This window comes from Hyalella azteca, unplaced genomic scaffold (genome assembly GCF_000764305.2).
Source record: "Hyalella azteca isolate HAZT.00-mixed unplaced genomic scaffold, Hazt_2.0.2 contig3312, whole genome shotgun sequence".
NCBI lineage: Eukaryota > Metazoa > Arthropoda > Malacostraca > Amphipoda > Hyalellidae > Hyalella > Hyalella azteca.
In genome coordinates this window covers 123587-137827 of record NW_025933564.1, presented here as the reverse complement: position 1 = coordinate 137827, position 14241 = coordinate 123587, and the positions used below count along the sequence as shown (strand labels likewise).

General features: G+C 38.3%; 1 protein-coding gene across 1 annotated transcript; it reads right to left on the bottom strand.

Moving 5' to 3' along the window:
- Positions 1–439: 439 nt before the first annotated feature.
- LOC108668767 (protein takeout) lies at positions 440–13709 on the bottom strand. The gene is made up of 6 exons (XM_018156019.2): positions 13496–13709; positions 7106–7201; positions 5751–5898; positions 4319–4452; positions 2489–2626; positions 440–2248 (listed from the first exon to the last, which is right to left on the bottom strand). The coding sequence occupies exons 1-6, from the start codon at positions 13701–13703 to the stop codon at positions 2001–2003; spliced, it is 972 nt and encodes a 323-aa protein (XP_018011508.1). The 5' UTR covers positions 13704–13709; the 3' UTR covers positions 440–2000.
- Between the last annotated feature and the right edge of the window lie 532 nt (positions 13710–14241).

Sequence of the window (14241 nt, the reverse complement as noted above, 5' to 3'; positions counted from 1 at the left end):
TCTTATAACGCATTAACGCAGTAACAACAACAGCTTCTGCTATCTTTTAATGCGCCAACGCAGTATCAACGGCTACTGTAATATGTTATAACGCGCCAACGCAGTACCAACGGCATTCTACTATCTTATAACGCGCCAACGCAGTACCAACGGCTTCTACCATCGAACTGTACCAACATGGTGATCTTGACCATGGGCAGCTGTCCAAGTTCGTAGGAGGTGAACATATTGTTTCATATAACATGCGACACTTATGTTTTCCAGTAGCATAGAGCACAACTCGCATCCTCTGTTTAGTTTCTGCTTTTATTCAATCTTTTTCAACCTATGTTGATTCAATCTTTTGTATATGTTTTGTCGTACCCCATCTTTTTAATGTGTTCCGTAGCTTTTTAATTATTATTAGTAAGAACTTATTTTTGGGCAAAATAAAAGCAACTTTTTCAAATATTCAATTTCTTAAAACATAGACCTAACAATGTGTATTAATAAGGTATATGCGCAAATAAAAGAACTTACATGCAGAACAATAATCGCAGCATGCCTGCTATAGGCTATGCAAAGTGTACCAGATTATTGCACAAACTTAAACAATGTTTAGAAAAATATCGAAAACCGATGTTGATGATTAATTAAGGATCGGGATAAAAATGCTCCACTACGCAAATATTTAATTAAAAAATATTCTTATATTCTTGTTTAAAGTTATTTTTTCCTATAACCCAGTCTCTAAATACAAACATTAATTTGAGTCTTAATAGGCTACTGATGCGATATCACGCTCACAGATATGTATTTTTTTAATTCTGTTATTTGTAACAAATCTCCGTTACAAATTTTGATACACATTGTCAAAGTTTAGGCTTTAGGCCATTAGGCAGAAAAAACCGTCCATATTTAAATTGTTTAGAAGTTTACATAGAGTAAATATCTACACTAATCATTGCACTCATAGATAAATCTGTGGCCGGATAAGTAGCACATTGACACGAGTCAAATTATTCTCAATCTTATCCAATTCATATAAAAGACTTTCAAAAGTAAAAACCCAAAAGAGAGAGTTCACTACCTTGCCTCAAAATATGGTGAAATACATAAACGATAAAAAATTAACATTCGATTTCAAAGGTATAGTACCTTCGTCCCGTTGAATTTAATGACTTGCAAATAAAATGATCTCTCTGAGTCAATGAATACACAATAACCTTAGCAAATATGATGAGGAAATATAAGGCGGGATGAGAAAATTCTGGGCCGTTGCATGATGACATTTCAAGATATTTTAAAAAGATGGAGATCGCAGGAATAAATGACAGACAAAGAATATGACCACGATAAGGCTTGTTTTCACGAAAAAGATCGCTCAATTAATTAGCTTTAAGAAACGAGGACTCTGATTATTTTCTCTATCAATCGCTTCCATCACGCAACTAGCTGTTCATTGTGTATGATATTTTACTGAAATGTGATCTTCTTTCTTTATTCGGTAGCCATGTTCCAGTTGTCTTCAACTTTCAACAATTTAACCTTCAAATGATGGAAACTGCTTTTTCGGGCACTCGTTCGGACGTGACAAAATTTTGTCGATTAACGATGAAGTTTTGACGAGCCTAAATCGGTTTGTTCGATACACTCTGGTAAAAACTTTATGTGCACTTTCTTTTTTATTGTTCCTGGTTTGTACAAATGCCATGAAATAGTCATGCGGAGAGACAGGGAATGAAATTAAATTCATTTACACAAGCAAAACAAGCAGGGTCGTTAACAAGTTTCATTCGAAATCAATGTAAAATAGGGCGCTTATATACTTGATTTCGAGGGCAGGGCGCTTATATACTTGTATCCAAGAATTTCTAGATATAGAAGTACTCTCAGGACGCCAACCAACGCAGTTCTTGATGACTTAAACCTAGCTCAGTAAAGAGAAAAATCGGCTTTGAGGTAAGTTTTCACCCTGCTCCCTAGATTCAATTCAGACATAGCTAGGTTTACCCAAAACTCTAGCCCGCACGGCTCCTTGCAGTGGCAGCAGCGTTGCGCCGCTCAGCCTGCACACGCAGGGTTCGCGCCCGGTGCTTGTCCAGGGAGTTGGCGTTGGGGATGCGGGCCGAGACGTCGCTTGGGAGCTGTCCGAGGATGACGTTCACAACATTCGTCAAGAACGAGTCCATTGTGCTCACTAGGGTCGGACGAACTTGGTCAAGCACCAGCTCGGTGTTTTCCGACAAGAAATGCTCCAGAGTTGACCCTGTTGGAGAAAGAGAAAGCTCTGTATTTTTTCCACTCGGACGTGAGCTTGAATAACCTAAATTAAAGGCCTTGGTTGCCTTGTAAATTTACGAATCCGCTATGCATCTAGTTTCCACTATCGTAAACACTTCTAAGACATAAAGTAGCTGCATTCAAATCACAGTTATTCCTGGAATTTTAGTTTAAAAAAATGTCAGTCTACATGAAATTTCAGAAACTAAATCCCAGTAAAACTCACTCAATATTTCGTTCCCTCCGAAGAGGTTCTCCACTTTGGATCTAAAGTTCCTTATTTTGAAGTCAAATTTCATTTTCTTCATCTGCAAGCGGTTGTTTGTGACAGTCGTGAAACCCTCTCCCTCAGCCACAACCCCTTCTGCAATGAGAGAAGGGCGATAGTATATACATTTATAGATAATTTCGCAACGTTTTCTAAGCGGTTGCCACCGAGTTACATAACAAACTTCAAGTATGGAATGAGACAATCAAAAGCAAAACCAATCAAACAAATGTCGAAATAACAAAGCAAGTTATACATCAAACATCCCAGAGCACAGCCTGAAACTGACCGACAACACGCTACTAAAATTAACTGCCTATATGTACTCCTAATTTAGCCATATCGCCTGCCTCTCCCGCTGACAGGGGTTCAGTGGCATCCTCCCAAAAACACTAAAAGCGAACTACGACATCGACTTCTCATTCCATGACAGATACTCTGCGATAATCTTTAATGTCTTCTACTATCTAAGACTAAAATGTCGGACACCGACCATAACTTTAGACCGGATTCAAACACGAAAACGACCTCACAAGATCTTCATTAAACCTTTCATAAATGCACAATGACGATGACAAATCTAGGAAATACCCTCCTCTCTCGGCTCCGGCAACTACATACATACCAATTAATCAAACTATTCAGGTGTTCCAATTAAGACCAACCCCACACCCAGCAGCTCCTCATAACATATGCTATATTGACGAAATGACTTTAAAAACTACGAACTGATACTCTCTGTGAAAAATTAGACATGCAAAATATATACTCGACTCTTTGAAAAGAGATCAAATAAAATTCTACCATATCCCACATTCAACTTAATCTGTCATGAGATTTTATCAGCCTTGAACAGACACATCACAGTCATTACAACAACCAAAAAGACGGACCCATGTACATCAAAACGTCTATCACAATGACCACCAAATAAAAAATGCTATCACCGCACAACCGGACCCTGTACTGGGACAAATAGACACATAGCTAAACGAAACTTCTATTCCCTCCTTAGTACCCCGCATCATTCCCATTTTATCACTCCACACGAGTCACTACACACACATACAGGTATAGTTATATGCATACATGGCAGGACCTCATCAGCACCTTGGAAACACAAAGAGATCCCCAAAAAATATGGGTTTTCCTAAAACGCATGCTAGGTCCAACAAGCGCCCCATACCTCAAACACAACGCTATAAAACGTAACACACCAGAACAAAAACAATCCATTTTCAGCAGGCACTGGCAGGCATATCCTCACAGAACGACATAAGCAGCGAAGATTTTGACAGCGAGCACATGCGCTCCAATATAGAGACCACGCACGCAATAATATTTACCTTGACTAATATTTTTAAACATTCAAACAGAAAGCTTATATCGTTGAAATGAAATGGCCTCCGTTCGACATCGATACCTTTCTATTTTTCAAATATACTTGCTTAACTAAGTAGGTGGTGGCCCAGTGGTTACAGTTCAGAGTACCATGATTGGCGCAGAGAGGCGCGGGTCCGATCCCAGCTCTGTGCGCCAGTTTCTGGTCAGAGTCGGCAAGGAGGCCGGGCGGTTAAGCAAAAGCAGAATTGTAGCAGTGAGTTGCGAGTTCGAGACCGCAAATGCTGTGAATGTTCTGCGATGTTAACAATCGGCGACAGGCCTACGGCGTTATAAACGCTGAAACCGCTATCAAACTAAGTTAAATGATTTAAAATAAAACTTTAACTATAGATAATTCAGTTTTTGTTCTGATGCGTACTTAGTTGAAATGAGCTATGAATGTACCTAGCAGGGCAATGAAGGGCCCTTTGCCTTCGACGGGGAGTTCGAAGACGCGGCCGTTGATATCGTAGTTACCCCTCACGTTCAGCGCCGGCACCACGCAGCCGAGGTGTACGCTGCCGGCGTCGAAGTTGATGCTGAGGAGCAAACACAAAGTGAGCATAACACGAATGAGATTACATAAGTTGATGCCGCATAACAAACATTAAGATCGTTGTTTTCATTTTAATTATGCTTTTCATTTCAATTATGCATTTCATTTTAATTATGCTTTTCAATATAAATATGTTTTTTCTTTTAATTATGCTTTTAATTTTAATTACGTATTTCATTTAAAATTTGTGCCTTCTTCTGGATATACTGTTCAAAAGAAAACCTGTAAAATGGTATTATCAGCATTTCAGTGGCCGGCCGGCACGTCAAATAAAACACAGTGCCGCCGTTTTTCTTTCCAATTTAACATAAGAAACCGATACCAAATTTGATGAAATGTGAAACTGTTTATTTCCATAGGGCGGAAAACCATTTCTTAAATACTATAAAAAACTTTGACTGAACAGCCACGACATGAACGCCTTCGAAAACCTTTAATAAATTTAGGTCGAGATTTTAACATGATGGAAATGGTTTGGTGTCACTCATGAAATTATTGTAATATTGTCTTATTTTAACTGTTTCAAGAAATTCGGAACTTATTATTACTTATGACAGAAATGAGGTGATGGTTATTCAAATAGAATCAAGGTAAATTTTCGGCTAATATTAACAACAAAGTTAAGCAAAAATAAATTATCAGTCAGAAATTCTCTCCGTGGCCTTACTATCTTCAAAAGCAATCACTAAAATCTGGCCTACAGTGCATTGACCAATGTAATTTTCACTAGAACCATAACATGAACTTCCTCTAATTATCGTCACCTATTCGATTTAAAAATATTTGTGTTAGTACAAGGACATAGTTTAATGAATTATACGAAAAGTGAATCATATGAGTAAATGAGCTTGATGGCTTTGTGGACCACAGCAACTTTCCGTGCCTATATTTAAATTAATAAAGCGATTCATTAATTGATTAAGAGATAAGGCCATGGCTATGGAATTAAACGATTCATAATGCCCATGGTGCCCATGAAAGCAATTCATGACTTCAACGTTATTTTCGTTCAAAGAGAGTTCAGCCAAGGTGTAATCCGTAATTAGTTTTTCCATTTAGTATTTCTGCCGTCCCCGCTAAAATAACTTTCAAGTGGACTCTGCGTCTCTGTCGTCCACTTGAACTCCTAAGACCCAGATCTCCCGAGTCCAAATGTATGTAATTATTTCAGCAAGATTCACGTATGAACTTGAAGGTGCATCAAACGACGTAATAATTTTTCTAGTACTCTTTTAAGTATTTAAACCTGTTCACAACACCCGATGCAAGTGTTCTACTCACTCGAGGTATTTCAGTTCAAATCTGCCGACGCCTGTGATGGAGAGGTTCCTGAAGTTTGCGGAGAACCGCACGGCGCCATCGGCTTGATTTAAGCTAAAGTCCTCAAGCTTCAGAGGATCCATCCTTGGCAGGCCCAGCTCAGGGATGCCTGTGGAACACGAGGATTTTCATACAAAAATAATTAGGAAATCTGACTTATAACATCAATAATTTTAGGAATTGCTTCGCAAAACCAGAATTTCTCCAGAATTTATAGAAGATTGATAACGACTAAGAGAGGAAATTGAAACGAAATAATATTCGTTTAAAAATTGCTTTTTAAAGACAACACTTCTAAAGAATCCAGTGTCTTTGATGTTACACATGTACAATGAATTTCTAAGTTTATTTTCAAATATTAAAAAAAGTATCTCTCATTTTTTTAATATATAAAAATTTGGTAAATTTTAAAAATTATTTATTCTGTCAACTGATTCATGCATTTTCTCTGACTTTATACTAGTGTGCAAAATTTCAGATCGATTGGACAGGTAGACGTGTATCAAATATCGGTTATAAGATTTGTAGCAGAAAAAATTATTTTCAATTTTTTAATATTGAAAACAAAAATTTTTCAAAATTATTTATTATGTCAATTGATGCATGAATTGTCTCCAATTTTACGCAAATGTGCAAAATTTCACATTGATTGGACAGGTAGAAGTGTGTCTTTAATATCGATTATAAGATTTGTAGCAGACAGACAAACAAACAACAAGAAGTGAAGAAAGAGAAGTGTTATAATAAAAAGACGATAAGCAAACCGAATGATGGAGAAGGTGAGTGGGCGTAGAAGCTGTGATGAGAGAAGATACCTGTATGGAGAACATGTGTCAGGAATTATGGTAAATCTTTTGTCTAAGTTTTGCCGATGTTTAGGTCTAAGATTTGCCGTTGTATTACAAACTTGAAACCATAAATAAAAAGCGGGCATGTTCCTCTGATGTGGCGGAAATCTACGCTGGCTCGAAGCCTTATTTGCAAAGCTAGTAGAGTACATCGGCTTTAAAAAAGAACCGAACCTCCCTTAATGGACTGGGATCGAAAGGCTAATAGTGGGTGATAAAAGTGCATGAGAGTGCGAGGGAGGATTTAGCGGAGGAATCGAAGATGTAGGGTCGGGTGAAGGGTAGTCAGATAGTTTTTACTGCATTTAGCCACTGTGCAAATCAACAAATTTTGGCCTTTTTGGCGAGCTTGCAGGAAAAAAATTAGCATCTACCATTGATGCATGTAACTGCTATATATATAGCGTATTACCGACCCAGCAATCACATATTAGTTTAAGCACCAACGTAAGAGATAAGACACCCAACCTTTGGCAAACTTCGGTTGCATGATCTTAACGGCCCCCACGACGCACTCGTTGAGACGCTCTGGGTGCTGCAGCCTGCAGTTGCGCGTGAGACTCTCTGTAAAAAATGAAGGATGTTACTTCATAAAGCATGAATAAGAGTCGGATATGTAATGTATCAAGTCATTATTGGAAATAAAAGGCTCACAACAAAGAATTGGAGTCAGAAGAGTCTTCCAAAAATGATGTTAAAAGAGAACAAGCGAACCAGAAATTTAAAATTAAAGACAATACCACAAAAATTCACTGTATCTTTATAAAAGAAAACTTTTCGGTTTTTTTCATAAATGAGAAAATGCGCTAAAAAGAGCCGATTCTAAAATTGTTAACTAACAACACATGAAGATTTACATCCGGAAGATATTTACAAATAAAACTTTTAATTCCTTTGACATATTCTCAGATGCGGGGCCAAAGTAGGGAAAAGAAAGAACAGTAAACAGCGTTCCTATTGTCACACTTGGGAACAACTGCAGTATATTGCTCGGACATAAACTGTTTAATTTGGGTAAACACCAGGTGCGAAGGAAAGCCATTTTGTGAAAAGATATTGAGTAACAATTCAAATTCAGAGTGCATGGCTAGGAAAGTAGAGCAAATGCGAAAGCCGCGGTTCATCAATATTTGGATCCCATTTAATTTGAAACGGACTTTAATTTGAATTTAAGGCTCCGCATCACTGAGCTGCGACGTGTTCCTGAGACCGCCAGACGGCTGCAATAACAATGGAAGGTCCTGAGCATGACTTGACTCCTGCAATAATATTATTTACAAGAATCTAGGGAGAAATCCTGCGTTTACATCTTCGGTTCTCTTTTTAATTATTTTATTATTTCTTTATATCTACATAAGTCTTTTTATTAAAAAATGCATAGTATACTAATCGGTGGATTATTAATAAGGAGAACGGGTGCTCATGTCGAAAAAAAAAAATTAAATTGTAATGCCTCGCGAACATCGGGGTGCAAAATTTTCCTCCATGTGAGTAGTTGTATTCCCAAGTTTACAAAATTAATCTCTATATCCATAATTTAGAGAATTTAATTAATTTAAAATTAACCTATATATATAAATGTATATATAGCTGGAAATAGCATTCAAAATCCCAGCGTGATATCTCATTTACGAGTTAAGTGACAGCGGGAGAGCTTAGTGAAACATTTCCACAGGAAACAGCTCGGTCCGTATATGGCGCGGCAGACTGCGGTGAACCTACCTCTCTCAAGTGCAAATACGGACAACGAAACCGTAGTCACAAATAAAAAGGACTAAACAACCGTCAACGTTTGGTCGCATGCAATTTTCCGACGATCACCTTAAGAATACGCCTATCACATTACTCCGCACACAATTCGCTCTTATCTGATGTGTTCGATGGCACAGGTAGCAAGCGGCAACGCTGCTACCGAAACATAGAAAATTACCAGATTTATGTACAGTCAGTCCGCAGTTTATTTGCTTGTTAGTATCGAGTAAAAAGTCGTATCTTTACTCTGCCGTATTTGTACAAGAACGTATTTGAGTTGCCCAGTCCTACTTTAGCAAACTATCGTGGCATGTCGGTATTTGTCCCCAGCATTGGTTCTCACATCCAAGCTGAGTATGTTCCACAGGGATAGTCCGAGCTGCTTCGCTTTTTTTCCTTGATGTTTATATATTCGTCACCAGCCATTCGTCCGACGCCTGCTAAACTATCAACCACACAATCAAGCATCAATACATTCGGAAGTTTTCTTCAGCAACTGCTCAGACATTGAATGCGATTTTTCAACATTGAACTGATCTAGTGCTTAGTCCAAGTTTGCTTGTAACCTCCTGGCGAAACAGCGAAACAAAAGCATATAAATACTATTATACGCTTGTTATCAGCGTGACATTTGAGGTCTGGAAACCAGGATGCCACAGTCTAGATTGGAATTTCAGGGCCCGATAGGACGTTAGGTTTCTTTGCTCAAGGACTAGTTTTGGGTCTCAGTTTATGCCGATAAGGAATTGATTGGTCCGCTTCTTGTGTCCGGCGTCTTTAAGCGAAATGGCCTTGAAGTCTCCTCAGCCCTGAAGCCGAAGCGTGATGTTCGTCAAGATCAGTTCTAATTTACTTATTTAGGTTTTTTTACGTTTTACATAATGAAAATATAAAATGAATAATGCGTCATCTGTTGAGCGTAAAAAGATCCGACGTTATCCTCGCGAATTAAATGGATCAAATCAGTTGATCCTCTCTTAATTTATCATAATTAAACACACATGCCAGGCAATACTGCACTTATAGTTGCATGCATCAACGGACATTTTTATGGTAAGGATGATTTTTAATTGAATCAACATAAGAGAGTAATAATGAATTAATGCAGGAACGACTCGATAGAAGTAGCTACTTAAATAGTGACTCATTAGAATACATGATGAACTTGCCAGCTTGCGGGATGTGTTATGACCATATTAACGGGGTGAAGCGGTCCCAGAATTTGTAAAACCTAAATCTTTACTTAAAATCACGAACCAAAATTTCTATTTCGTAAACTCTCACCAGGTCAGAGCTAGGAGGAGAAATTCATTTTGCTATTGCGTATCGTGGGTTCAGCGATGACTGTCGTCAATTGTACGGTAAAATGTCGATACGCCGCAATTTTTATTAACTCCTCAGTTTTCAACGAAAACTCTGCACTTAGCGAGTTGATTCCATCGCTGTTACTAGGTCTAGGCGCTTCAGATTCTTTCGTTTATTGATAGAAATTTCATTTATTGATAGAATTTTAATTGCAACTTAACCAGGTTTTCGTTAGTTTATTTTGCGCCTTGTACAGATAAAGTGTAAATTGAGGTAATGATTTCAATTTATCTATTCCTATTAAATGAATGATAATGGACCATTCATCCTTATAATATATACAGTGTGGGGCATAGGAACATGCTTATTTGAATAATTAGCCCAGTGGTTACAGTTTCAGTGTACCATGATTGGAGCAGAGAGGCGCGGGTTCGATCCCAGCTCTGTGCGCCAGTTTCTGGGCAGAATCGGCAAGGAGGCCGGGCGGTTAAGCACAGCAGAATTGGAGCAGTGATTTGCCAGTTCGAGACCGCAAAATGCTGTAAATGTACTGCGATGTTAAGAATCAGCGACAGGCCTCCGGCCTACTAAACGCTGACCTCGCTATTATTATTATTATAATTAATCAAGAGCGCAAAGTTCATTTCCTTAAAATTAAGTTCATTAAATACGGTTAAGATATGCATTTAAATTAATATCATTCTATTACTGTAGACATTTTGTTAAGTCTAAAAAGTAGGCCGTAACAACACATTGCACATTGCTTAATAATCTGTAATAATAATATCAAACTGAATATTAATATCAGCCCACTGAATTATTCTAATTCTGAATTTCTGATTTAAATTATTATTGCTGTGAGTGTAAAGATTATGATTTATATGATAATAAAAAGGCAATTATAGAATAGAACGTGTCGGCGTTGAAGAAATAGGCCCATGGCCTGTTAATATAAATACTTAGTTTTAAATAACCATAAATAATAGCAGAGAATGTTAGCTCAGGCCGCCCGCTGGCAATTCATATGGCCACCTAAAGCCGCCCCTTGCCTCAAGCAATATCCTTGAGGCCTGGGGTGTGTTAGCCACAAATATGTGGCTGAAGTGATAACGAGACCAAGGGCTGGTGACGGCCGAACTTACACGCTAGTGCAGATTTTACAAAGATCTGCTGGTCTCAGGGAACTCGGACTTCGCAGCTTAGTGATGCAGAGTCTTAAGCCATCGCCAACATTCCTATTTGAGCTGCTGGAAAGAGTCCACACCAATTTCCGGACAAGACTGTCACAATGTATTGACGATAACAGAAGTCATTTACATGATATCATCTTTAAAACTGACAAATTGTGAAATTTACCTAATCTTGATTATGCTATTACAAAATACATTTGTATACATATAGGTAATATTTTTCTTATAATGTATACGTTTCAAATAAGCAAGTTTCTCTGCCCACCGTGCATATGACAGACTAGTGTCTCCAGTGCATCGACATTAAACACGAACTGCTCAGTAAAAAATATATTGTCTATGTAGACAAAGAAAATAACTGGGTTGTTGGGAAAAACTTTGAATTTAACAGCAGTCCAGTTATGATCATTCAATGGCATTTTATGCTTCGGAAACACCGAGGCTAGCAAATATCACCGACAAATTTGAAGGGCTCCTTTATTTATAATTATTTTTATTTTATTATATTAGATCACTTTAACAGGAAAATATTTTGTACGCGGGATGATTTGTGAAGGTCAACTTTTTAATATGAACTTGTAAACACTTGTCCTCCTTCAAAGACAAAGAAATTTCTTTGACTGTGCAATGTAACTCAAGGTAAGAGTGGACTTATACTGAACTTATTATAAGAGAATGCCATTTATTATTTTTTTTGCGTGAAAATGACGCTAGATTTTCCATTCCTTGAGATCTTGAAGTTATTAAAATAAATTTTCAGATTTATTGCGGCGGTCTGATTGGTCGCCTAACTCATGATTACGTAACTCTAACGTCGATAACATATATCTATTCCCCCGTGCAGCGATACGGCAGATTCAGGTTGTAAAAAACAATTGAGATCGTCTGCAAGACCCAAATTGTAAATTATTTATGGGCATATGTAGACCTGTTCCAGTAGCTTTAAAGTCTTCTAATTTGATGCACCACAAGACTGACAATCATTCACAATACTGAGCTCATGACTTTTTTGGATCTCGTTTCTAGACGAGTGTGCCATCAACCAGTCCGCCTCTAAAGCACCAGACAGGACGAATTTTTATCACAAAGATTTCGAGCCTTCGCGCAAAAACTAAATTCCGCAACATACGCTGCAAGTTTTTTCTATTAAACGATTCTTTGTTCATGGACAGCGTTCATTTTTCTGTAAATCTTCGTTTTGTGGCCAGTAATCGAACCCAAAGCAAACAAGAACAAAGTCGAGCGCAAGCAGACAGTTCAATACTATTGTATACTACAGTTAACGTTCCAAATCAAAGGACACCAACATTTGAATGCAGGCGAAAATCTTTGAATATTTTTAATTGTATTGGTTATTATGCTAGTGATGATTGGTATATAGTATTGCACCAATACTATAGTAATAGTATTGGTGATAACTGATTATGCAAGTGATGATTGGTATATAGTATTGCACCAATACTACAGTAATAGTATTGGTTATTATGCTAGTGATGATTGGTATATAGTATTGCACCAATACATGGTGATAGTATTGGTGATTATGCTAGTGGTGATTGGTATCGAGTATTGTACCAATACTACAGTCCAAGTGTTGGTGATTATACTGCACAAGAATTTGAGAATAATGGAATAATAATAAATCCAATGGGGAATAATTTTCTGTCTTCGTGGAGCTCGTCGGGTGCAGTTGAAGTCAGCCGTTTAATTATGTAGCTCCTAGTTACGTAACAAGTTTTACCTTGGTTAGCTAATGATAATTTGAATTATTTCTTTGCTTCACAATCAAATTGTTTTGCGAAAAGTGAATTTTAACATTCGATCTTATAAATACTTATAATTTTTTTTTTAATTTTGAGCTTGTGAGTAAATTAATATTATACTCGATAGAAAATTCCGGAATTTCGAATGAACCCTTCGCAAATCAGTTAATTAAACACTACTGATGGCAGCGATACAATTTTGTAATTAATTTTATTCTCTTTTATAACCATTCAATCAGTAGCGAAAGTTATGACCGCACAACTTATATTACAAAGTTAGATTATCTATCTTTTTATTATTATTGCTCGGCATCAGCGATAACTCGGCGCTTCATCAACAATCGAGAATTCCAGGCTGGTGGAGTGTCCAGCTGATGGATGAGCATGGCTTGATCTTCACTCTCGATGCCAAACAAAAATTTACTTTATTTCCATTTAAATCTTATGTACAAACGTCCCTGGCAGAGCTCGGGGCTCATGGCTATGATAGATTGTTTTCTTGTTACCAGAGTCCTCCTATGATGGTCGCTGTTTAAACCGCAATGGAACTACGAAGTCTTGTCACGCTGGATCTATATTCTAAATTTCCAGGCCTAAATTACGCAATCAATGCCGGTATCTCATTAGCAAGTTCTTTTGCAATCTCAGGTAAAGTTTAGTTCAGATGCCATGTCAACAGATGCTGAAAAGAGCATTTCAGGCGTTCGATCTTCAAAAATTTAAAAAATACAGATATACAGTTATTAATGCGGAATAAATTATAAAATCATAGTTGTTTTTCCCACTCATTACTCAAAAAAAGGCTATCATCACTTCTAACAGCGTCAAAGTTCCAGATTTCCACTCACCGAAGTCCTGAGCGCGGGCTGCTTGCATGCACATGAGTATGGCGAACGTTAACTTCACAAATGCCGTCATCGCAACTGAATTATCCTCCCTTCGTAATAAAATCTTATTAATTGACCAAAATCTGTGATAAGGATGAAACCACGACTGCTCCCTGCGACGAAGCTGAGGAGTGTGGCCGCAGCTCCAGAGCGTTGGCTCAGCGACCATATTTTCCTTGAGAACTGTCGACACCAGTTTCTACAGCGCCGGATAACAACCGGGCTCCTACAGCGCCGGATAACAACCGGGATCCTACAGCGCCGGATAACAACCGGGTTCCTACAGCGCAGGATAACAACCGGGTTCCTACAGCGCCGGATAACAACCGGGTTCCTACAGCGCAGGATAACAACTGGGCTCCTACAGCGCCGGATAACAACCGGGCTCCTACAGCGCCGGATAACAACTGGGCTCCTACAGCTTCGGATAACAACCGGGCTCCTTCAGCGCCGGATAACAAACGGGCTCCTACAGCGCCGGATAACAACCGGGCTCCTACAGCGCCGGATAACAACCGGGCTCATACAGAGCAAGATTACAATAGAGTGCCCAATAATTTCTACTGGGCGTTTACAGTTTATAGGATCCTACCGGGCTCCTACAGCGCAGTATTCCTATACCGGGGACCTACAGTGTATGATTTCTACCAGGCGCCTACAGCGTATGATTTCCATCATGCACCTACAGCGTATGATAATAATAATAG